The 26,266-nt window shown below is 41.8% G+C and overlaps 1 protein-coding gene across 1 annotated transcript; it reads left to right on the forward strand.

Annotated features, from left to right (window-relative positions):
• Positions 1–247: 247 nt before the first annotated feature.
• tinagl1 (tubulointerstitial nephritis antigen-like 1) lies at positions 248–24,447 on the forward strand. The gene is made up of 12 exons (XM_034893032.1): positions 248–492; positions 2,922–3,235; positions 4,967–5,033; positions 10,474–10,566; positions 10,687–10,801; positions 12,949–13,075; positions 13,513–13,663; positions 13,784–13,970; positions 15,061–15,106; positions 15,822–15,945; positions 21,697–21,742; positions 21,952–24,447. The coding sequence occupies exons 2-12, from the start codon at positions 2,929–2,931 to the stop codon at positions 22,117–22,119; spliced, it is 1,431 nt and encodes a 476-aa protein (XP_034748923.1). The 5' UTR covers positions 248–492; positions 2,922–2,928; the 3' UTR covers positions 22,120–24,447.
• The last annotated feature ends 1,819 nt before the right edge of the window (positions 24,448–26,266 follow it).

A 26,266-nucleotide genomic window follows, 5' to 3' on the forward strand; every position in this document is an offset into this window, starting at 1 on the left:
GGGGAAACCACTGCTGCTCTCAGGGAAAGTGACAGTGGAAAGAAAATAGAAGAAGAAGAAGAAGAAGAAGAAGCAGAGTAAAAGAAATTTGGGTGCAAACTATTTCACCTTCAGATAGAAGGTTCCAGTCTGATCCGGAAAGTAGAGCATGATGAGATAGCAAAGGGAAAGGTGTGTGTGTGTGTGTGTGTGTGTGTGTGTGTGTGTGTGTGTGTGTGTGAGAGGGAGAGAGGGAGAGAGGGAGAGGGAGAGGCAGTGAAGCAGGGGACAGGACAGAGCATGAAGGGGGGTCGGGGGGGAGTGGTTAGCCTTTCTAACTGGCTGTATATAGAGAAGACTGACAAGCCAGATCCAGTGAGAGAGTGAGGATACAACACAAGAGAGACTTACTTTTTACCTCTCTACCTGTGGATGACTTCCTGAGCAACACATCAGCAAAGCTCTGCAGTTTTCTCTCGGATTAAAAAACCAGGATTTGTCTCTCAACTCAAGGTAACAACAATTTGAGCTTTCTTCACTTCTGAACAGCAGCCCGCCTTTATGCCAGACTCCAGACAAGTGCAGGCTCAACTTCGCAGTTGGGTTGATACTGATCTCATGTTACTTTAAATATGTTTTTTTAACACATGGAAACTTTAAAGGTCTTTTGATTTGTCTTAGCCAATCAGTAATTTTCTGAGATTCGAGCTCAGTGCTTTATTTAGCCAGAGGCACCTAACTCAAGTAGGCTACCGGTAAGTCAAGGTCTTAACTGTTACGACGTATTTGCCTTCTGGGTGTGGGATTGTAGGATATGACATTCAAGTTATGGTTAGGTTCAAGAAAATGAGTGGGAGAAAGGTGAGATTTTTTTTCAAGAGGTTATTGAGTGCAGTGAATTTGTGGCAGCTCCTCTTGTGTAATTCACATTGAGACTTATAACAAACCAAGACCAGTCATCCTGCCACTCACATGTTGTGCTGCAGGCCTCATTAGACACCTGCAAAGTATTTTAAATCCTCTCTGTTCTTCTTGACAGATAATGGCCAATGACTGTGTGGCATAGAGGGAACTGGAGCTGAAAGGGCTTTTTTAATGTAGATATACTGAGCCAAGATGCCTGAATTCTTTGTTGGGTGGTGCAGAGATATCTCAAAGTTTAGCCTTGGGAGGGAAAGTGAAAGAAGGTGGTCATAGGACAAAGTGCACAGTAAGCATGGATTATTAAAGGTTTGCTTCACCCATATTACAAAATAACATGTCACATACCTCTAGTAGTCTGGCAGATATGTAGAATTATTCTTTAGTTTATTCCAGGTTTTGAGCTTTCTAATATTTCTGCCTCCACCCCCAATACAATGGGGGCATTTTTATTTCTGGTGCCAACAAAATTGAAAAAATGACTTTAACACGTCCAACGTGCTGTTAAAAGCTTTTTATAAGACATTTTCTTCAGGAGAAAGCAGTTACAGTGTTCACACTGAGGTCTGCGCATCATCAACAGATACTGTTATTGCAAAAAGATGCTGCTCTTATGTTATTTAAGTTGGGTGAACTGACCGTTAATATTGAAATTATTGTTAGTATCGATATAATCAGAGATTCATCAAAGTGTTTAAACAGTTGTGAACATAGGCCTGAAGCTGCAATGAAGGTCCAGCCAAGAACATGACAGTGCAGTTCTAATACTTCTAGTCTGTGTAAGGTTTGCTCTTGCTGAGGGTTCATCTGTCCTGTGGCCGCAGTGTGGGATCAGTAGCTTGGCTAAAGCTGTCTGCAGCTTCTGTGTCATAAGAAAAGCAGCTGAGGATATGGACTAACAAGGTGAAAATGTCCCACATTGGCTGAGAACTGTACTAAGACAGTACACAGACAGTTTGACCTAAAGGCCTCTGCAGCTCATTGAGCAGACTGGTGGGTGTTTTATTGCACTGCTGCACATTGCCACAACACCTGCCCATCTCATGCTGCCATATGCCCGTGTGTGTGTCTAGGTGGGGTGTGGGTGTGTTTCAACTAAAGGTGCAGTCATGCAGACCACAGGACAGCAAAGATCTTCCTGGAGCCCTGCTTTATGTGCAGAGTGGCCATTGTGCTATGAGATCTGATTGGATAATTAATGATGCTATTTATGTAAGCAGCGGGAATACCCCTTGTCTTTGTCTGGCCCCATATACACTCACACATTCAGGAACCTGAGACAAATGCGCACACACACACACACACGGATTATTGTTTGACCTTTGTTAAGAGTGAGAGTTTTGGGTTGCTCAACACACACATACACGCACAAACATTTAATTACAGGGTGATTATAGTGCAGCTGGATTTATATGTCCCTGTATTGCAAACAGTGCTGCATTAGTGAAAATAACAGTTCAAGAGGGACTATATACTAGCACTTATCAATTAATCTCATGAAGGGCTGAGAAGTAAGAGGCCCGAAGTAACCCCATCATACATAATTCAACATGTTTAAAGACTGTTGTCCCCATCATTGCATACTTGTTTCTTTTCAGTCAGTTTCTTTTAATTTGTGTATTTTCATATGTAGCTGCTGTTTATCTTACATGCTTGAAAGAAAAGTTGGAAAGAAATAAGCAGCTGATCTCCAAGGATCATGTGAGTTTGCTGCCAGCTCTGTTTTAAAGTATATTCTGTGTGTACATGTGTTACTGAGTGCATGTGTACCAGTGTGAATTCCTCAGCAGGAGGTGGTTAGTGTGTTGGCAGCAGTCAAACCCCAATTATGCGGCTCACAGTGCAACCTCTTCCCCTCTCATCCTGTGGAGTTTGCAGCATTTGACGTTCACAAACATCTTTCCCACTTCATCATATGAGTGTCAATTGAAAGAATAAAGATTATACAAGGGTATGGAATATATAGTATTATCTTTATCTAAATATCTTATATCCTTTTTCCCTTCCGCCTCCTTTCACAGATTTATCATGAGGCTCTTCCTGTTGACTGTGGCGGCGCTGCTGCTCCTGGTGGTGGGAGAGAGCACTGCAGAAAGAATCCTGTCTAGAAGGACCAAGAGGGAGCTTGCCAGTCCGCTCCATGTTGGCGGCATCAGGGACCCGTTTGGCTCCTACTGCGAGAGGAGAGGAGGATGCTGCCCAGGCAGAGACGACCTTTGCACGGTTCCCTACCTGGACACCATCTGCTACTGCGACCTGTTCTGCAACCGCACTGTCTCTGATTGCTGCCCTGACTTCTGGGGCCATTGTCTTGGTGTGGAGCCACCTTTCATAGGTAAGCGTGCACAAGCAAATGTGTTCAAGGAGTTTTCAGAGGTGTGTGTCTGGGCCTGTCATAGTTTGTTAAACTCAGTCAGAGAGCATAACAGAACCCCACGGACTTAATATGTACTAAAGCACAACGCAAAGTGGCATGACACCTGAAAATAAATTACAATTAACTGCTTTCTTAAGCTTACAAGAAAGAAACATACTTAAGATAATGGACTGTATATGAAAATTATTGGACATGTGTACGACATCTGTTTTTATGCCTGTTCAATTTCTTTTTAATCAACAAATCTCAGAAGGGAAGGCTTTAGGCACTGTCCTCCCCTTCTTATTTTGGTACAGTTTTTAAGTAGAGAACTTAAGATTTAACTAATTTTCCCCATCTATCTAACTGTTCACTTGACTACATTTGGACTCCCTAAACAGTTGTAGCACCGTCCTCTCAGTGTAGAGATGTAAAATGTGCCAGTGACAGCAGAGGCCTACCTGAGAACAGAGCAGGGAACAGTAGGCTTTTTATTAACCCAGACAGAGGGAGGGAGGGAGGAGGGGTGGATCGAGGGATGACTGAAGGTCAGGAGAAGGAATGTGGGCTATGTGGAGGGTGAGACAGACAGGATGAGACACAAAGGGGTCGGTGCAGGTATGTGTTCTCTGGGCGACAAGATAGGGTGATCACGAGGTGTGACGCAAACACTAATATATGTTTAAGAGTCTGCACACAGGCATCTGACCACACAGTCACGCAGCCTGGAGAAAAGCTATGGTGCTTCAAAAGGAAGGATGTGACAGATTTTTTTTCAGTCAGTCCTTTTTCTTATCGCCGTCCAGCAGTCCCAGATTGTTGTAGTCCATAACTCAATTCAATGCTTCATTCAGCTGGACTTTTCTCAATATGTTGTCAAAGTCAGTGTATAGTTTTTTTGTTGTTTTAACATTGGCTCACATCATGTCTCATTAATGCTATGTACAAAGTGTCACATTACAAGAAACCACATACATAATTCACTTTTATTAAACCATTAAATGTCAATGTGTAACTTGTCACAGCTCTGTGGTGACAGAGTGCTGGGCTAGACAGCTGTGAGGGGGACGATGGGTAACAGAGGGCCTCAGTCATAAATCACACAATCAGGTCTGGGCCTAGCACCAGAGGCGAAGAAACATGCTCACACTGTAAATTCTCCCCCAGCTCATACCCTAAATTCCCACTGACATTGCTTTCCAATGTAAATTAGCTTGTGAATCTGTCACCAAGTTAACATAGTTCTCCCAATCTGTAAGTTAGCAGGGTACCAACTTCAAGTTTCATGGGTCAAATTCATTGCGTGTCAACGCTAAATCATTTATATGGCTTGTGACAATTCTTAGTGGAGCACTGCAGCTCAAAGCGCTAATGTTAAGGATTTTTTGGGTGCTTAGTTATAGATGTAGTGGACTGGCTACTTTTGTGGCCCCTTCCCTCTGTCTCACCAGAGGTGGTGAAGTGGAGCGTAAGCTGTTTAAAGCATGATGAGGGAGGCAGGAAAGGAGCTAACGGCACATTCCTACACTGGATTACTAGAGCCCAGAGCTCCTTAGACCTCACATATTTCACACACACACACACACACACACACACACACACACACACACACACACTATTAAGTAGGGGTGGTATGTATCTAAGTGCATCTCTGTCTCCAACTTGTATATTTGCATATTTATTAAGTTGCTACTTTTTATCTCCACTCAGGCACCTGCGAAAGAAATGGCAACAAGTTCTTATCAGGGCAAACATACAAAGAGAACTGCAATTTATGGTTTGTAAACCCCTCTTTCTTCCTCTTATTTCTCTTTAACCTCTTAAATCCTTGGTTTTTCCTTAAATGTCCACATAGCTTAAAGCTTGAAAAACATTGTTTCCCCCCATTTCATCTATTTTCTCTGTATCAAGTTGTTCTAACACTTATACACTATATACAATAAACAGTATAAATAAATTATTTATAAATAATGTTTAAATTATGTACGGGGTGAAGTATTCAAGCCCAAGGTACCATGTTTTTATGGATGCACCATTACAACAATTTGTAGGTGTCTTGTGCAGCAAATTTCACGATGACGTACAGTATTTTGTATTCCTAAAACCTCTGAGATCTGTACTGTAGTTGAAAAATAAAGTTGGCCAGGTTTTACAAAATATGTGTGTGCAGCATGTATGTGTTGCATTTCTGTGGCCAGATTTTGTCAGTAATACAGTGCTAGCATTGCAACTGTGTAAGATTCAGTCACAAAACTTCACAGGTGTGTAGTTGACGTCGAAATGAGGGCTGAAATCAAAAATGAAAGAAGCCCCGTACTTTACGCCCCTGACCCAACTTGGCGATGTTCTGCTGTGATCCCATTGCAAGATGGTCTCTAGTCTTTGAAGTTATTTTGACAGCAGGAAAAAAAAGGAAAGTTGAATTCCGTTTAGCTGCCGTTTCATGATGACGGTATTGTGCATGTCTGAACAGAGCCATCCTTAGTGTTATTAGTATCACCTATGCTTTTTCTACAATGACAAGTCAAACAAAAACCCTGGTGTTTAAAAAGGCCTATAGTTCAGTATAAGAGTAATGAAATAGGAAAAAACACAAGGTGGAACAAGGGGCTATCATTTATGTATGTAATGCTGATAAAGTTATTATTCATTCCAAAGCCTTCTTTGTTATGATCTGTTAGGCAGTAAAGAACAGCTGGGCAGTTTGTGCAAGCAACAGGAGGAACAAAAGTAGAAAGATAAATCAAAACAGGATCCATGCCAAGGTTTTCTATCTCGGGTTGTGTGCCAACCTCTCAAACAGTGTCTTACATCCCCCTCCTGATTAACATGGTACATTTATTCATAATTTATATTTTCTGTTAAGCTTTTAAACTGATCTTACATTGATGGAGATAAAATTCCACTCTCTCTAAAGCACAAACGTAAGTCTGTATTTTAAAATACAGCGCTCATATATTCTTGTTTTGACTGTTTTGATTAACAGTGTTTGGTTTTGTATTATTTTCCAGTGTAGCATACTGATGGATAACTCTTTACTTTACGACCCTGACATGAAGCTAAGAGTTTCTAAAAACAGTGTTTTAGATTAGCTCTCAGTGACGGCAAATTGTCTTTTATCTCCATGGCCTTCAACACCCCGAGGCCAACAGAGGCATGTTGCACGTGGCTGTTCTTTGTGTCATTTTCTGCATAATATCAACGGCAGTCAAGGAAACTGATTCTGAGAGACTAGAGAAAGGAGACAGAGAAGGACAAGTGAGTGAAGGCAGGAAGAAGATAAATTGAATTCCTCACCTGTCCTCAGCTGTGGTTTCCCACATCTGTGTCATTTGATGTTCCTCAAAAAAAAACTGCAAATGTCTGCGAACATTCACATAAATGTTGATTTAACATGCTTAATGTATTTATCTTCAAGCAACGATAACGCTCTGCGGCTATTTGTCTCGACACGTCTAACCCAAACCACGCTGACCTTGCTGACATTCTCTGCTTAATATCTCGCAGCTGTTCAACTCCAGAAGCTGTACTGTGTCAATCTGACAGGCCTGAAGTATGACTTTTATCATGGCATTTATCATCATTTATCAAGTGTCTGATGGGTGCATAGATAGGAGAGGATAGCTGTTGATGAATAGTCTAGCGTTTCTTCTAGAGAAAAGACTTGAAAAAGACTGAGCTGCGTGGTAAAAATAACCTCTAGGGTTCCAAGTTCACCAAAAAACAGCATTTATGTGCTAACTCCCCCTTTCACCCCACACAAAAGAGTCTTATGCACATACACCCTCACACGTGCTTGTTAAGGCAATACACATGGATGCTTGAAATATTGCACCACAGCAGTGGCGCACAGGGACATACACACTCCCTTTTCCCACTCCTACTCTCTCCACTTATTAATTTCCCAAATGTGCATCCTCCCAGCTCTCAGAATCAGGGCTGCAGGGTGGAGGACATGGCTTCCGCTTTGAGTCAACATGCAGCTCTCCCTCTTTTCCCTCCAAAGTCTCTAATTAGCAGGGGCCGAGCTCCCGCACTGCACTTCCTACATGTCTTGACTTACCACTAACTTGAGCCAAATATTACTGATACAGTCAATAAAAAAATCTGCTCTTTGCCCATCAGTAGTAGGCTACAATTGTTTTAATCTTTAGTTATGATCTATCTTAGAATAACTCTTGGGCAGAGTGTGTCAGTGCGAGACAGCATAGAAACGCAACCTGATTGAGCATGAAGTATAAAATAAATGCTTGTGTATGTGTGAAGATACACCATGATAACAGCGGTAGTCTTCTGTGTTAATGGAATCCCCAGCTGAGACATTTTCCTTCCCAAGCTGTTGGCAACTCTTTTATTCTTTATCTGCTCCAAATGATCTAAAATGCCCTGCCTCCTGCTCGCACCCGCAATCTTAAACAGCTCTGAAGCAGCATCTAACGCTGTTGTGATAAGACAGAAGTTCTGCTCTGTCTGCATGTGCGTTAGATTGGACAACAGCCAATGCCAGTTTGGTCTAAGATGGTGTATAGTTTCTCAGATAACAGATCCATGTCATATCTAAACACATACAAACATGGCTATGTTCCCACTGATCCGGCAGGATTGGCCAGACAAAGCATCTCATGTCACCCAGGTGTGTGTATTTACATGTTATGTATGCAAGTGTTTGTATGTGTATGGTCTCAGAAGAATAGGGGGGACTTTTTTCTAATTGTGAGTGTGATGGAGAATGAAAAGGCCTCCCACTGTCTTCAGAGCCGTCCAATTTCTTTCTCCGTCACACTCTGTCCCCCTGTCTTCATGAGTGTGTCATAAAGCCTATTCCTGTGTGTGTGTGTGTGTGTGTGTGTGTGTGTGTGTGTGTGTGTGTGTGTGTGTGTGTGTGTCTCAGTGACCCTGCAGAGAGGAGTGCAGTTTGAGAGGTAATACACACCTTGTAGGCTTCAGTGTAACTAAAGGGGAATTTGGCGTCATCATTGTGTGTGGTTATTAATCTTTTGGGGCAGACACTCCTCTCTGTAAACATGATGTCTAATTTCGACTTTATGGTTGGAAGTCTATACGTGCCTGTGTGGGAATCGCCCCTCATTATCTCGCTAATACACTCGTTTATTATTTCTAATTTTACAGTCAGAAGAAGCCAAGAAAACACCAATAATGATTTAAAATATCCATTGTACATAATACCTGAATCTAGTCCAGTAAGGCTTAGTGTGGACATAAGGAGAGCAACTTTAAGATATAGAGAGCAACAATAAGTAAGAAATGTGCCTTTACTGATAAAGCGTGCTAGGATAGACTGGGCTTAAACGTTATAATAGTTTGACATTTTGGGAAATATGCTTATGTGCTTTCTTGTTGAGAGTTAGATGAGAAGACTTAAACCACCACCTGTCAATGTAACTAGCTACAGCCATCAGCCAGTTAGTTTAGTTTAAAGACTTAAAATCCTGATTATACAAACAAGATCTATCTCATTATTTGCCTTTTGAAAAATCTAGGCTAGCTGTTTACCACTACCAAACTTAGTGTTGACTAGCTGGTAAAGGGCCCATAGTCTAAAAATAATCACTTTTTCTGGGATTTGGGGTTTTATTTTGTGTCTCTGCTGCTCCCACTTGCATACAAACGTCCTCTGCCTTCAGTCTCTGGGTGAGCTGTTCAAAATCTGCACGGCTTTCTATGTCACTAGCCGAGACGAGGTGGCTAACCATAGCGCATGCTAGCACTAGCATGCTAGCTCATTCTCAATAGCAAAACACTGCTACAACACACACTATCTCACCATAGTCTACAAAAGAACTACTCACATATCCCTGTTCTGCAGGTATTCCACAAGTGTGCCCTCGTTTAAAAAAAGTCTCCCAGCTAATCCTGTCTTGTACTGACCAAAGTTGAAAAGAGAGTTATCTAGTTGATGTTATCTTACCTAGCCACGTTACATGTGTGACTCCCAATAAAGATACTGCAGAAGTGAGATGTTTCACTCTGTAGCCAAAACAGCGACGTAAACACACAGGGTGAAAACAGGATCTGCAGCAATGTGCGGCACAACAAAAATACGTTGTTGTTTTTTGTTGATTTTTTAAAAAATGAAACCATGCAAACCTATTCTGGTACAACTCAACCTGAAAATGAGCATAATATGGGCGCTTTAACATTTACAACTTATTTACTTTACAGGCAGAAAGTGTATTTCCTAAAATGTCAAACCCTTTTTTGTCATGAATTATGGAGCAGCATAACATTACAGAATGTCTCCTGAATAAATGAAGACCCAAAGGTTGACCCACCAATGTATTTATTTTATTATTTTGAAAAGTCACATCACTGTGTAAATCACGGTATAATCACGTTAAAAAAAAAAGATTATTCTGTATCATTCTTTATGCCATCCTGGTTGGAGAATACAGAGTTTATAAAAGTAGGGCCTCAGTTTTGGTATTTTGTTTCGTCCAGACAGCTTTTAGGACATATATGGGATTAAACCTAAATATTATATGGATGTTTATAGATTCACACAATTAATTAGCAGGTTTAGGGGACTCTGGGCAAACTGTTTAGTTAGTATCAGCAACAGATGAACTCTAGACATGTGCATGGTGATTTATTTGTGTGAGTAAGCTTTGTGTCAGTACAGTAACCAATACTATATATAAAAAATGTTAATGGGCCGGTCCATAGTGAATACTAGTATACTAGTATCAGCAAGTATGTTTTGCTGATAATACTTTGTTGGGCTTTTACTTTATGTTATTGCATTGGTACATTCACTTAAGATACTTTTCCACCATCAGCCCACACACACACACACACACACACACACACACATCACATTATTTTTGATATCCCCAAAGTAAACATACAGTCGTCATCATTAATATCCTGCTCTCTTTGACTTCTTCTCTGTTTCCTTCAACCAAAAATGGATCTGCATTCTGCTGCCTTAAAAGGCTAAATGTTTCCTTCCACATCTCCCTCGTTCGTCCTTTTTCCATTTTTTTCCCAGTTACTGACGTTATTTTCTTAAATTCTCTTAAAGACTATCTGAGTCATACACAAATATTCACTGAGCCCCTGAATACTTGTCTCTGCCTCAAATAGTCTTTCTACATCATGTTGAGAATGGCTTTTTGAATATAAATGGAAATTTTAAGTATTTTCATGCAATACCAGCCACTAAAGCCTTTTAAAGGTCTCGTGTCTCTCCTCTGTAGTACATGTGGGACAACAGGACGCTGGGAGTGTGAGCAGAACGCCTGTCTGATGGAGCCGGACATTATCAATGCCGTCAACAGAGGAAACTATGGGTAAAACAAACAAACACAGGCACACATAAACACACAGACTTCATGGGATTTGATGTTCTACAATAAGATCTTTATTACACATGTTCACAAATACATGCTCCTCCTATGTTGTGCTTTCAGGTGGAAGGCAGCAAACTACAGTCAGCTTTACGGCATGAGTCTGGACGAGGGCATCCGGTTCCGCCTGGGCACACAGAGACCCTCCAGGACTATTATGAATATGAATGAGATCCAGGTACAGGACAGTCTTCGTCTCTGAAAAGTGGAGTAAGAGAAATACACGTGCAGTATGTACAGTAGGTGGTCAAGTGCCTGAAGGCCCAGGAACAAAGTTCAGGGTTGATACTCCTATTCTTTGCTCAAGTGCCCTAAAGCAAGTCATGAAAACCATACCATCCTCAGTGTAGCCAACCGTTCACCTCTGACTTTAGACCTTACTTTTAAAAAATTGAATAAGAAAACTAATTTCCATACTGGGATTGGAAGAATATCATGTTACTTGTTGCTACTGGGTATAAGCTCTTCTTTAATATCACAGACATCTCCTAATATCTATTTCTTGTTCCCACTGAAGCTGTGTGACACATTTGTTTTGTTGCTGCTATGTGTTGTTTATAGCTGCACCATTACGGAAAGTGTAAACTTCTCAGATTTCTTCTGTCTCAATTTATATACAGCTTGGTGTCATTACAAACATTTTAGAAGATAAGATTTTTCCCACTAGATTTTAAGATAAACTTTAATATTTTTGAGTATTTTTATGTACAAAGTAGATTTTAAATGTTGGATCAACAGAGGAGAGCAGGATGTTTTTGCGACAGGTGAGAATGCAAAGAAAATGTGAATTGTTTTGCTTCTCACTTCTTTACACACTCCTGCATACTTCCTGTGAGTGATATGATGATATGATCATTTGCAATGTGCTGGGTGTAAAACCTATTACAACAAGGGAGTGCTGATCAAAACGTTTCTCGCCTAATTATGGTGGCTTGTTGGTATGTGATGGCGTTTCTGGCTGGAACCTCAGCCCACTCAGATCCGCTGAGTCTTTGTTTACATTTCACCCAGACAGATTACATAAGACGGAACCATAACATCAGACACAGAAGATGGAGAGGATGGTGGCTGCCTGGGGAATACAGAGCAAACCTCTTCTTTAGTCTACACTTCCCACCTCCATCCATCCCTTTATCCGTCCGTCCTCACTCCCCCTGTTTACGTCTCCCAACATTCCACGATTACTTCCACCCTAAAATCCTCACAACTCCCCCTTCCTTCTTCCGCTGTCAGCGTGTCCCTACCTGTGCCAGGAACTAGATCAGAGCCTTGCAGCCCATTCATAAATCTCTCTGTCCCTCTCTCCTTTCATGTCTGTTGGTAGACTCCTTTGTAAGGGATGAAAAATTGTAAATTCATTAAATGAATTTAGCTCATTCTGGCAACCATTTTTCTTCTTTTATCACGCCTTTAGATTTCAGGTGTTTGTGCGTTTAGACTTTAACCTTACACAACTTCAAATCCCTGACCATCAGCACATTCCCTAGATACGTATCAGGTGGCTGTTTGTGCTTTGAATACCTCGCTATTAATCGGAGGTATGCAGCACAAGCAGCCAGGCTCAGAGAGAGCGAGAGAGCGAGAAAGATGTGTCTGTTAACACACATAACTGTGAGATTAGGAGAGCATCTAACATTGTATGGAGACCAAGATCTTAAGTGTGTATACCTGCAAGTGAACAAGTGGCATCAGGAAAATATTTGCACTCCATCACAGACTTAACATCCTATTTAGGTTTTTCATCACAGTGATATTGATATTTTGTAGATGGATGCCTCCATGAAATAGTTCAGTTGGTTCAAATTACTCATTCAATCTAAAAAATGATCTAATGGTTTCATGGAGAGGACCGGGATCAAAGGTTTCTGTCTGTTCTACAGTGTCAGAGATTGACACTGGATCAAATGATCCTAGTCACCTGTGAATAAATTCCTTTTACAGTAAGGTAGATTTATGTAATGTCTCTCACGATTCTGGGTTTCGCTTAGTTTGCTGTTTTATTTTTGTAGGTTTGCATCGTGTCATGTCTTGTTTTACTTCCTGTCTTGTGTTAGTTTTCCCGCCCCTGATGTGTTTCACCTTTTCCAAATAATTACTTTGCACAGTCCCATGCTGCAATTCTGTGTTGGCGGTTCTAACTGTTATTTGCTCTGTTTTACTCTAAATCCTTTTTTTTTTTTAAATGTGGGCTGTCGCTGATAATGAAGATAATCATTGTTTTAACATAGAACATCAATGTTTCCTTAATACGGATTGAGGGTTTTTCTTTGAGAATGTAACAGTGATTACGCTTTCTTGACTTTACTTGCTTTTTCCCTCTGTCAGATGAACATGGATGCTCAAACTGATAGTCTGCCACTCTACTTCAACTCAGCAGAGAAGTGGCCAGGAAAGATTCATGAACCACTGGACCAGGGCAACTGTGCTGCATCCTGGGCTTTCTCAACTGCAGGTAGAGCAGGAATAGAAGAAATGAATACAATGTGGGATATCATTAGGAGATGTATTAAGTGCAAGAAAGAAAATGGAAAGTACACATTTTTAAAAGGGAAATAACTTTTGGCATATTCGACAGGTTAGGTGACATTGGCTGAAAAAGGCAAAAATGAATACACTGCAATATTGTACCCAATACTTTTATTTTACATGGACATGACAATGTGCTCATTACAAAGAGTCTCACGTTTTGGGTTCAAATATATCATGTTTCCGTGCAAAAATTTGTTATCCAGCACCTGCAAAAAATTAATAGACATCCATTACATTGGCTTCCTGAAGACAAAAACTGTAACAATAAGAGTGTAATATTTTCCAATCTGACATATTTTTCAGTGTTAAAAGAAGTTTTTTTGCATGACATTTTGTAACATTGCCCATCCTCTTCAATAGCTGTAGCATCAGACAGAATCTCCATCCAGTCAATGGGTCATATGACTCCTCAGCTTTCCCCACAAAATCTAATTTCCTGTGACACGCGTAACCAGGGAGGCTGTGCAGGTGGACGCATCGATGGAGCCTGGTGGTACCTCCGGCGTAGAGGGTGAATACTCCATTTTATTTTTACCTCAAAAAAAGGAAAGCATCATATAATAACTTCTAGTGATTACCTTATGACAACATGCTAAAGATGTTTCACCTTTTTCCATCCCTCTTCTCTCAGAGTGGTGACAGACGACTGTTATCCATACCGACCTCCACAGCAAACACCAGCAGAGGTGGGCCGCTGTATGATGCAGAGTCGCTCGGTTGGTCGGGGGAAGAGGCAGGCCACACAACACTGCCCTAACACGGACAACTACCACAACAACATCTACCAGTCCACACCGCCCTACAGACTCTCATCCAATGTAAGCACAATCTCAAAGCAATACATGCATAAAACAGACAGATGTGGTGCATGCACACACACCTACTCACAGGTCAACACCGTCACATCAGTTCAACACCCGACCAGCTCAACATGTTCTCAAACTTCCAGTAAACAAGCAGCTTTGATAAGCTCACTGTACATTTGTGGGACTTCGTCCTGCAACAGTAGACTATAATCTCTTTCACATGTTTATTACCGCATGTGTTTTTGCAGACTTTCCTCATGCATACTTGACTGAATAAACATGAATCAGTAAATGGCAAGAATTTGTATTTTTCCTTGCCTGTTGCCACTTTAATGGTCCAGGCAGAGATGGTTGATTGAAATATTATAAGGAATTAAAAAGTAATCAATTCTGATTTGAGTTAAGATTGGTTTGGCTCTACATACTGGGTACCCAAACACTTTAAATATGATCATCCATTATCATGGTCTACTATCATTTCAAGACTCAGAAGTGTACCTGGAATTAGATTTCTGTGTTTACCTTCTAATATCAAATAACTCGACTCTTTCTGCCCCTCATCCATTCAGCTTAGCCACAACAGTAAGTTGAGTAACACAGAATTAGTCAATATGAGAGCATAATGGCCCAGAGGTCTGACTGATTTAAACTGATAAAACGCCAAGAAACAACTATCTAACAAACATAATTTACAAAAGCACCGCTGCCCTTTCATTTGAGCTCAAAATATCATGTAACACTCATTAGAAGAGTTTACATAAGCTGTTTCTGCATGCAGCTCCGTGTGTCTCCTCCTAATTCCAAGTCAACCACTGAGCTGCAGCCGACGTGGTTTTATCGTCCAGCATCCATCACTTCTAAATGACAAATAATACCTCTTAAAATCATTACTGCCTATTGTTTCAGTCTCCTGATGGCTTGTAAAGTCAATAAGCCAGGCATTAAAGCCAGAGGGCCCTGCTGGACTCAATCTTGTTATCTGACTTTTACCATCCGGGGGGTTGTTTTCATCCTCTCCATTTCACTGACATGTAATGATCTTCCTTTCTGTGTGTCTCTCTCTCCTCTGCCTATAAATGGTTCCTTCTATCGTCTCTCTCAGGAAAAGGAGATCATGAAGGAGATTATGGATAATGGCCCTGTTCAAGGTAAGGCAAACTTGTACATGATATTTAATCATCAACATTCGCTCCCAAGTGAGTGTTACTTTTTAAAAATCAAAACAACACTACACTCCCAAGGGACACACAACTCCAAATGCATGCACTGTGAAGCCTCGTGTTAGGTTTCCAACCTTGGATAATCTGGTGTTTGATCTCGTCATCATTTGTGTGTGTGTTTGTGTTTGTGGGGTGTTGTGTTTGTCTTTCGGACTCTATGAGGCTATGCCAGCTTCTTGTTTGATTGTTTAGCAGTCTGGTGAAAACGTTTTGGCTTCATATCAAATATATTTCAAAATGTTTCCTTTTCGCCTTTGAGTTTCTCTCTGACAAAAAGGTCTTAGATGTGTGTGTCAGTGTTGTGTATACAAGTAGAGGTTCACGCACTGTTATAGGATATTGGATTTAGATATTGGACACGGAGTTCAGTTTTGCAACTCACGCACATACATACACACATACACACACACAAACACACACACACACACACACAACCACCGTTGCCCTGTTTGATGTCTGGGGTGTGTATGACTCAGGGGGGAATTGGAATTTGTTTGGTGAAATTAGGTTATTACCTTTAGATTTATTGTTGTTTGAATAAGATTTGTATCTTTCCTTTCCATAAAATTTCCACAGCCTGGATAGTCATATTGCGTGTGTGTGTTATATCCAACTAATTCTCCCTGCTTGTTGGTTCTTGCAGCTATAATGGAGGTCCACGAGGACTTTTTTGTCTATAAGAATGGGATCTACAAACATACTGACGTCAGCTTAACCAAACCTCCACAATACCGCAAACACGGCACACATTCAATCAGGATCACTGGGTAAGTTACCAGTATACAGTGTATGATAGAGATTTGGCCAATGTTTTGTGAAGCTTATTATTGTATCATTGCATAGCTGTAAGTATAGGTTTGGGTCTGTTCACAAACCTGATTATACTTAAAATAAACACTTTTGTGCTGTGATTGTATGCCTTTTGATTAAGAAAGCTTTTGTTCAGTTGGAGATATTGACAGGGAAACCACATGCCATGTTTCACAAACTCGTGAATGGGTTCTGAACAAACACATTTGCCTTCCTTCCTCATGATCTAAGTCTCCATGTGCCTGTTTTTGCTTTTGCTACATCCTCAACAGATGCCATTTCAGCAGAAAGTGTTTAAGGATAAATCATGTCAATTAAAAATTTCACCTGTATGTTTGTTTGCACACAACTGAGATTGTATGTGTCAAGAAGCTTCCCTCCCAGTCTGTTGCTCTTTGAGACACACCTTGGCTCCACTCCTCCGTCTGCTGAAGACAAGACCTCCCCGCCCTCCTCCCTCTATTCAGTCACTACGGCGACCACAAATATGCAGGCGGGTAGACAGCTGGCACACCTGGATTACCTGCCCCCACCCACTGATTTTCTTATTCCCCCGTCCTCTTCTCTTTTCTGCCACAGTTCTGTGGTGTCTCCATCATTACTCCTCAGCTGGTCATCTTGACTCAGTTATCGTCGCGCTTCCTTTCTTTCTATCCTCTCCACACCCAAGCCAAAACACAGTTGTTATCATTTAGACTATCTTCAAACAGACTGGTGGTAGTTCTATTTCATCCCTGCTGACCGCCTGGTTCTTAAAGCACTGAATACTTGCATGCGCAGTTGGAGTATGTATACCAACAATGTCACTTGTGACCTGCTGGATGACCCGGGAGAGACTATATCTTCCCGTGTCATCAGGGGATCTGTTCCTTTTTCCTTCTTGCGTGGAGTTGCGTGTACTTTAACTGAAGTCTTGAATTTAGCGTTTTCTACATTGCCGTTCTATGTCGGATCCTCCAAGGCTGTAACGGCTACCTTTTTACAGAGGTTGGTGAGTCTCGACGGTGAAGGGAGCGTTAAGCTTCCCACTCCTGGTATGAGTTGTTTTCTTTGCTTTACATTGGATAAGTGGCTGTGTTTTTGCTGAAGCTACCTTTTGTACAGTGAGCCCTTGGCTCTGAAGGCCGCATCTGCGTCCCCCGCTCCTGGTAATAAGTTGTTTTTTCTTTGCTTTATACAACCTTCGTTGCAGTGTTTTTGCCAAAGTTACATATTTTTCCAGTGGTTTAGCAACCGATTACAGTGCACCCCCCCTCCCTGTGTTAAGTTTTACTTAATTTACACTTAAGTTGGTTGTCCCTATTTATCGTTTTCACAGTTTCCCGTTTGTATATCCTCTGCTGGATTAGACGGTGTGTGCACCCTCTTCCCTTAGCTCAAAGGACTTTTCACCTTGGCTAGTTTAAATAGCAGAATGCTGACTAGATATTCTTGTTTTGTCAACACTACCCTTGCTGTTCTAGGCAGCTTCCCTCGGCTATACTGACGTCTGGCCACTCACAACTCTGCTGTATAGGCGGTCGTTTGCACCACCTCCCTTCATCTTACAGTCATACTGTGTCATAATGGACGAGCCACACTTCTGTGCAGTCTGTGGGGTTCCTCTTCGGGCAGACAATGGCCTCTTCACCCCATGCCCATGCTGGTCCCAGAGGATGATGTTCTCTCTGACGGCTTCAGCCTTTCTCTTCTATAATGATGGTGGTGGGGATTGAGCCTCTCAAGTTTCAACAGGCTCCCATTCCTCAGCCCAGAGCTCAATAAGCGAGGCGGGGGGACACCTCCATGCAGGCCATCATGGGCATGGCCCTGGATTGCCTGCAGCTAGAAGTGCATGCTCTCTATAGTTAGGCACTGTCACTCTGGGAGAGTGGTTTGCATCAATAGACCAGAATGATGCCTACTTTCATGTCCCCATTGTACATCAACACACAGTTTCTGCGTTTTGCCTGTTGAGGCAAACACTGGCAGTTCAGGTTGCTCCTATTTAGGCTCCTTGCCCCTCTGCAGTCTCAAGGCATGAAGATCTTGCCATACCTGGACAACTGGCTTGTCCGTGCACAATCCTGTGGCCAAGTGATCCAGGACACATCCTTCTCTCCCACAAGGCCAAGCTGAGCCTGGCAGTAAATCTAGAAAGACGTTGCTTGATTCCCTGTCAGACCCTCACATTTTTTGGCATTGCCTTGAACACAACAACCATGTTGGCCCCCATGTGGGCGTCATTGTCCGTGTCCGTGCTCTGTTTTGACGAGGCAGGTTACCCCATTTCATGTTCCTGGGTCTCTTGGGCAAGCAGACGTCGGTGTTAACAGTTGTCCTGTTGAGCCTTGCTGTTGCTGCGTCCCCTTTAGAGGTGGTTGAACAGCTTTCACTTGGTCTCACAAACACCGGAAGCTCAGGGTTTTGGCAGCAGCGCCTCCTTGCCTGGCTCCATGGAGGGACCGGGCTGCGTCACGTAAAGACGGGAGATTATAGCCACAGATGCCTCCATCTCGAAGTGGTCTGTGGTGTGGCAGGGCAGGACAGTTCAGGGGCGTTGGTCTGTGAAAGACCATGCCGCACATATCAGTGTTCTGGAGCTGTTTGTGGTGCACCTGGCTGTTTGGCACTCCCTGCCATACCTCAGAGGACGGCATGTGCTTGTATGGTCGGCCAACACAACCCTCAACCTTCTTTCATGTCAACCACCACGGTGCCGCAAAGTCTGCAAGGCTGCTGCCTGTGTCCGGGTGCTTCCTAATTTTGGCAGCTCCTTGTCTGTTCAGCCTGCGGGTAGTGTATCCACTAGAAAGACCAGAACCCTAGCAGCAGGGTTCTTCTTTCGCCAGGGGAATGGCACCTCCACCCAGAGCCGGTGTGTGTTATCTGGGACCTCTTCGGCAAAGTAGAAGTGGATCTCTTTGCCTAGGTGGTTTTGACTGACTGGCCTCTTCGGTTCTCTATGATGGAGATCTTCAGCTCTATGATGGAGATCTTCAGCTCTCTGAGTCAGGATGTGCTGGCTAATCCCTGGCACGCGGGTCTGCTGTATGCCTTCCCATCGCTTCCTCTGATTTGATTGACACTACAGAGAGTTCTTCGGGAGGGTCACAGGTTGTTGCTGGTGGCCCCCTACTGGTCAGGCAGGACATGGTTTCCTCTGCTGAACAGACTTTTTCATGGCGCCTTCCAGACAAAAGAGATCTACTGTCTCAGCTGGGAGATCAAATCTGCCCCCCAATCCTCTGTGCCTCCGATTGTGGGTTTGGCCACTGCAGGGCCTAAACAGATACTGAGCAGCTGCATAGACCCTGTCGGAGTATTCTGAATGCCGGAGTGCCTTCCACCCGCCTGTAGTATGACAACAGGTGGAAGCTATTCTGTAATTGGTGTACAGACCAAAGTGTTGATCAAGTACATTGCCCCGCGCCTAGCATTCTGGAGTTTGTGCAATCCCTTTTTGATGAAAACAGGTCTCTCTCTACCCTAAATGTGTTTTTAGCGGCCGTATGACGTGGATATGCAAAGGTTACTGGTAGCACTGTGGGGAGTCACACTCTGCTGTCCCTCTTCCTGAGGGGGGGTTGGAGGTTGCATGCCCCTAGAGTCCCAAGATCCCCAACATGGGACCTGCCCTTGGTGCTTGGAGCTCTGTGCCAGCCTCCCTTTGAGCCCTCAGCAAAGGGTTATATGGGTTTCGATTAACACTGCATTCCTGCTGGCCATTACCTCGGCAAACCGTGTCAGGAGCTACACTAGTCTTACTTTCCAAATGAAAAAAATGAGCAGCTACCACTCAATAGGGGCAGAGCAGAGGAGTGTGCATTTGTGAGCGTTTGGATGTACTTTGTACCTCGGTGTCTGAGCTTGTTCATGAACATCAGTTTCTCCAGACAGGGAATCTCAGTGCTATGATAAAAGCAGTCTCTCTTCTTTTATCTGATTGGCCATTGACAAAGACAAAACATAACCCATTTACAAGCAGCCTTTCATGCCCCTGTTTGTGTCTTGCATGTATATTTTATGATTTCATTATATGACATCATGTGGCATGTATATGCATGTATATGATAAACACTCAGCCTCCAAACCTGTACTTAGCTTGTTTGAACCACATGCTTCATACGCTGTTATGAAATGTCCTCTTGGAAAACTGTGGATGCACATGTTTGTTTACAGTGCTCATGTCGGGCTCACAGTCTATGGACTGTAATTACATCTCTACAGCTTCAGTTTGTCAATAAACTAAGAACTTATCCAGGATGTGAGATGATTCTAAGGATGAGGATGTGGATTCCCAGCTTTCCTGAATGCCTTTTGCTCTTTGGTTCCTATTGACTCACTGGGCAGTGAATGTGGATGTACCAGCGACATGGTTTTAGGGACAACATAGTGTTCTGAGCTCCAACCTGCCAGCCACAGGCATCGGTGTGTTTACATAGGCCAAATCCCATAGCGGTGTGTTCCTTTAAGCCCAGGGCCTGGGAAAGTTTGTGGAAAGAGCATTGAGGTCCAGTGTGGTGGAAAGGGCATTGTCTGGACCGCTGATCCTGACTGCACTGGACAGAGAGAGAGGGATCAATCCTCCGAGAAGAGGTCAGTGATGGGCTGAGGGGCGTTGGAGAAGGGCGGGGAACATTGGTACAGCGGTATGCCCATCATTGTCCCAGAGCAAGTGAGCTGATTGGAGGCCAGATAAGAGATCAGCAGTGGTCTGATTCTGTCTGGCTCTGTCTGTACCAAATAAAATGCAGGCAGGCAGGCAGGCATGCATATTAAATCACATATATACAGGTGTGAATGTGCCCTTTCTCATAAACACACTTCCCATCTCTCCAGTCTGGTTCAGATTGTAGTTGGCATAGTTGTTGACACAGCTGTTTTTAATGTGTCTACTCCTGGTCAATGTCACGTCTGAAACACTGGGCTAAGAAACACATTTGCTGATAGAAGGCACTATCTCCCAGTGTTGTGGTGGCAGGCTACTTGGCATAGTCTAAGATCAGCCACTCAAACACACAACTCATTTCTTTCCTTTAAAAAAGAAAACAAACGATTGGGCACCGGGAGTCTCGTGGGAAAAGAGAAAGATGGGAATTGGCTTTGGGAGAATGTTATGATCATAACAAGCAGAAACGGCAGGCATCTAAAAGTTGGCAGTGGCTTAGCTAAAACCAAAGTGCATGGCATGATGGGAATTTTGGGCCTTTGCCAAGGTTTCCTGAGATCAAGCTTATGGTGAGAAAGAAGGGTAAAGATAGGTCTCTACGTTCAGATTCACATACGTATGTTTGTGCGTTTTGTTTGTTGTTGTTGTTCTCAGCTACTGTAACGGGATTAAGGTGGTGTTCACTTCCTCGTAACCTACAATCTCCTTCCTGTTTTATGTACGGAAATGGCAAAGGAAAAGGGGAATTCCGTGTTCTTTGGATTCGAATGATGGAGTTCAAGTATGCCCTGTCCAGCCAAAAATAATCTCACCAGCCCCCCCCCCCTAGAACACTACTTATACCTCTTCCTGCTTTTCTTTATCAGTAATTCCAAGTGTGTTCTCGGGAACACATTGCTGAGAAGTGTTTACATGTTTGTTGGACAGTATCCATTATTATTATTATCATTATTATTATTTCAACTTTGACACAACTATTTAAGGATATTCTTATGTACTGTTTGACTTTTCACTCTCATGCATTTTAAGTAACCATCCTCTCTGTTTCATGCACCAGGTGGGGAGAGGAGAGAAACTTTGATGGGACATCCAAAAAATATTGGGTAAGTAGTTTCAGTATGCAAAACAAACCCATGCTCAAATCAGCCCATAATTTGTCAAAACATTGTGCTTTTAATAATACATTTGAAAGGGAGTGTTTGACACTGATGCCAGTTCTGTTTTTTGCATGAATATAACCAGGTACCGTCTGCACATTCTCAAAATAAAATCTGCCTCATCTAATCTGCCTCAAATTTACTTTTCTTTTTAGATTGCTGCCAACTCCTGGGGAAAGAACTGGGGAGAGAACGGCTACTTCCGTATTGCTCGCGGGGACAATGAGTGTGAGATTGAAACATTTGTGATTGGTGTGTGGGGCAGGATCACGATGGAGGACATGCACAACCATCATCACCACCGTCGTCGCAGAAACAATTAGAGACAAAACAGATGTTAAAACCCCACAGAGACCTTTTGTTTTCAAGAGTCTCAGAATTTAAGCATTCACTTACCCATCAAGCTGGCTGTGACCGCCACAACAATCAACCCCAGAGCCCCTGAACCCTCTCTTTTTATATGTTACTTCACTCTTGGGATCAATACAATCCCTGTTCTCTTCCATCTGAGAACAACACTCCGTACTTCGCTTGTAACTTGAGGTTTATGGCACCAAATAACACAAAGAAAAACTAAGCTAAGTTAAAGTTCTTTTATGTTGCCTTATAATTATGCACCTCAGGTACCTACTGATCCAAAGACCACACTTCCCAGAATCCTCAGCGTAATATCTGGTGAAACATGTTCATGTCAAAGTTGGGCGATGACAGAAGGAGAAACACAATCTAATCTTTTTAATCTCCTTTGTGCTGCTTTGTCAACCTGAATCTTTAGTCTTTGCTAAATCTAGATTCCAGAGGGACCAAACTTCAGAGGGACAGCTTGGAAAAGAGGAAATCTGATAGCCAGATTATCAGACATCAGACCCTTTCAGAGGGACACACCCAGCCAAAATGTGTAACATGATAATATGTCATATCATATCATCACCTGTCAGCTAAATGGAAGCAAGGTTAGGCTCAGTCCCTCAGCTTTAGGGAGGATGCTTGTATAGAGTCAGTAGCGGCAAGAGTTTCTCACATATTCCAGTAAAAAAGCAAAATCTGACACTGGAACAATAGAATATTTCATGTGTTTGATAGGTATAAGATTGCAATGCTCTGATTTAAGATTTAATGTGCCACCAACCATGACCAAAATGACACAGAACACCACTCACTATTTTAAAGCAATTTATTAACAAATAGGGCCCTCATTCAACACATTTATAGTGTCAGTAGGCTCCATTAGATTAAACATGTCATTTGGCTGCAGGTGAATTTAAAAATTGTCAGCCTACTCAATGAAAAAAAGTCACCTTAAACACTGTAACGACATATAAATAAAAGCCATGCGGCACATTCTTGACCCCACCATGTCATCTAAATGATAAAACTCTGATGTGTTAAGAGACGATTGTAATACTTTGAAGAAACGCAACACAGTTGTTTTGACCTCTACAAAAGAAAGTGTTTGTGTATAGTAGTCTTAATTTGCTCCATTCCGTGCACAATGTTACTATTAGAGCAAAAGAAGTTTCATTTTATTGTTTCACCATGTACTGTATTTAGTAACTCATAGTCATAACACACTCATCACTCAGTCGCTTTTCTGCTTGTGCTTCAACATGTTTGTAACTGTTTGACCACAGCGAGGAGGATGAGGGGGGGATACTGCTGCTAAATTCAAGTCTGTGCAACAAAATTTGACTGCAGAGTCTGTAGTTTGATGCATTTCAAATGTAATAAACCATGTAAAGCCACTTCTGACTAACGCAGAACCACTTCAAGTCACAGTCAGGTGGCAGATGAGCTGTTTGGCTTAATGTTCTCATTTTATTTGATTGTTTTATGCTAGGAAACCTAACATGTTCCAACTTATCAGCTGTGTGTCTACACTGCTTGATGTCTTTATTTCAACCGATTGCAAGGCTAGTTGAGTGTTTTTTTTTTTTCAGATCTTTTTGGGGCAAAGCCACACTTAAAAGGCAAGAGCAGGGTGTAGTATTATGGTTACCGCTTACCTTAAATTACATCCTTCTGTGCTTTAGCTGTCACTTCAAAAGGCTTTACCGTTTCTACAGCCTCACATCTTGTGATCTTCTTGAGGTCCCTCTATCATCTTCTTCAGGCACGGAGAAGCAGTTAGCATAAAAGCAAAGGAGATATGTCTGGATGGACACGCAATGTGCAATGTGTTGGATAGATAAGCAGTCATTGCATGTTTCTCATTCAATGTACCGTATCTTTGCTTTCATACTGGAGTGAGCAAGGGCAGTGCAGCCCATCAACATGAGTTAAACAACACCAAGGCCAATGTGAAACTAAGCTCTTGGCCTGAAGAGTTATCATGTCAATCTTCTGTCAGCAGAAAGGAGATTTTTCTATATATTCTATATATTTTCTATTACGTGTGGGCATGTTGCTATAGCTCCTTTTACAAGAGAGAAAAAGATCAATGGACAAAACTTAAGTTGCCACTCAGAACTTCTATTTTATGTAAAATGAACCACTTCACTGATGTTTAGACTTTATTTATAACGAAATGTGTAAATTATATACTTTTATTCCTTGTTTGTCTGTGCAATGTGTTATTATCTCTCTGTCTCTTGGTAAATGTAAAACCACATTTGTGTTCACTTGTGCAGCACAATAAAGTCTTTCCAAAACCATGTGGTTCATCGTGGACCCTTGTTTTTATTGTATCATTGAAGTATAGAAACAAGTTGATATGATCAGAGGGGAAATGCCTTATATGTAGTCTACATGTATGTAGGTTAGATGGCTGAGAAGGTGTGTGAAATTTTTTTTTTTTTCAGGACCACTAGGGATCAGTGAGCCACAATAGGAGGTAATGGGTGCAGGGTGTTCAGGGGAAAACTCCATGGGATGAGGCCGGGTGGGATGAGGACAGTTTTTACAAGATCCTGCTGTGTCAGCATACTCTTCCATCACTGAGAGCAATAATTCTGACTATCAGTCAGTGAGAGACCAGGCCAAAGAATATGCATAACTCATAAGTATTCGAATTAAAACAGTCTTAATTACAAATTGAATCACATTACATTTCACCAAAGTAGAAGCCAAAGATCTTTAGTCAACCAAAGGACTATTATTCTTCCTCTGGCCATTGAGGTCAACGGATTCAAAATATTTTGTGTGAAGTGTTATTAAGGAAAGTGAGTTCAATTTTCTTTTATTCTGTACAAACTTTGAGGATTTAAGACTACATATTAATGAAATGGCTCAACTAAGTCTCATATTGTGGTGCATACATGATCAATAATCTGAATGGTTGGATTTGGTTAAGTGTGCGGAATTTGCGTCAAAAAAAAGATGGACTATTTAATTGGTGTTTATGCTAGTCTCTTTAGTAAATGTTTTTGTCAGTGATTTATTAGCTTAGACAACAAATAAGATCTAATTGTGAAAGTTGTTTGAGTTGGTTTTCTATATTCATGGACGTTTTTTTCTGGATCTGGCTTGAATAGATATATTGTGATAGATTTGTGATGTACAGTAGGCCGAATGACTACTACAATAGCAATGCACAGACAGACAAACAGATGTGTGCCAACTGCAATTTAGTTGTCAGTTTGAAGAGAAGTTCTTTCTGTGTGTTTTTCTTTTTTTTTTTCAAAATTATTTATAAATGTACAAAATTAACTTTAATTATGAGTTGACTTGTTAAAGTCTCCATAAAAAAGAATGGTATCTCCACTCAAAGCACAGTACCGCTACTTCAATAAAAACAATTTGAACCATTTCCCCCTTCGTATATTTGTTTTGTTATAAGTGTGTTTAAAATGTCTGTGCTGCTGTGTTCCACATAAACAGCTGGTCGAACATCTGCCTCAGAAAGGGATGACGTTCCAACTTGTAGATAGGACAAATTCCTATTTGAAGGGAGAGATACAGCAGGTCTGTAAAATTAGCCACATTTAGCAACCTGTCAGATATATAATCAGGCTTTATCAATGAAAACTACCAGGTGTTATCACCGACACCATGTCTAACAAACACTTTGGCTAATAGAAGGGTGAGGAGACTTGCTGTGTCCAGCTCAGATGTCTTGGAGGGGTGACTTCCACCTTGCATTCCTGCATCACATTCCTCACCTACTTTGTAATGATTTGGAGAATGCATCGCCCACTTTAGGTTAAAGTACAGGGTTTAAGTACAAACTGGTTTGTCCAGTTTCTGTTGGTAACACATAAGCTGTTCTAATAGAAACTGCTGCTGAGATGGGATAATAATGCAAAGTTATTCACAATAAAGTAGAGTTAATATTGCACATATACTGTACATCAGAATAAGGAAGATCGTGCCACAAAAACATCTCATATTTTCTCGCTTACTACATCACTGCCTAGAAAATTATATTTGGTTGCGTAAATAAAGTTTTGTTTTGAGGTAAAACATATTGTAATTGGTACTGGCAATTTGCTTCCCTTGTTACGAGCAAAACAATATTTCATGACAGTGTCATCC

This window comes from Etheostoma cragini, chromosome 14 (genome assembly GCF_013103735.1).
Source record: "Etheostoma cragini isolate CJK2018 chromosome 14, CSU_Ecrag_1.0, whole genome shotgun sequence".
Lineage (NCBI taxonomy): Eukaryota > Metazoa > Chordata > Actinopteri > Perciformes > Percidae > Etheostoma > Etheostoma cragini.

Excerpts from the sequence above, each read along its gene's own strand:
- tinagl1 (XM_034893032.1), top strand. The coding sequence starts at position 2,929 with ATGAGGCTCTTCCTGTTGACTGTGGCGGCGCTGCTGCTCCTGGTGGTG. Across the intron at positions 10,567-10,686 it reads GTCAACAGAGGAAACTATGG|GTGGAAGGCAGCAAACTACA; the intron begins GTAAAACAAACA and ends TTGTGCTTTCAG. Across the intron at positions 13,971-15,060 it reads CCTACAGACTCTCATCCAAT|GAAAAGGAGATCATGAAGGA; the intron begins GTAAGCACAATC and ends CGTCTCTCTCAG.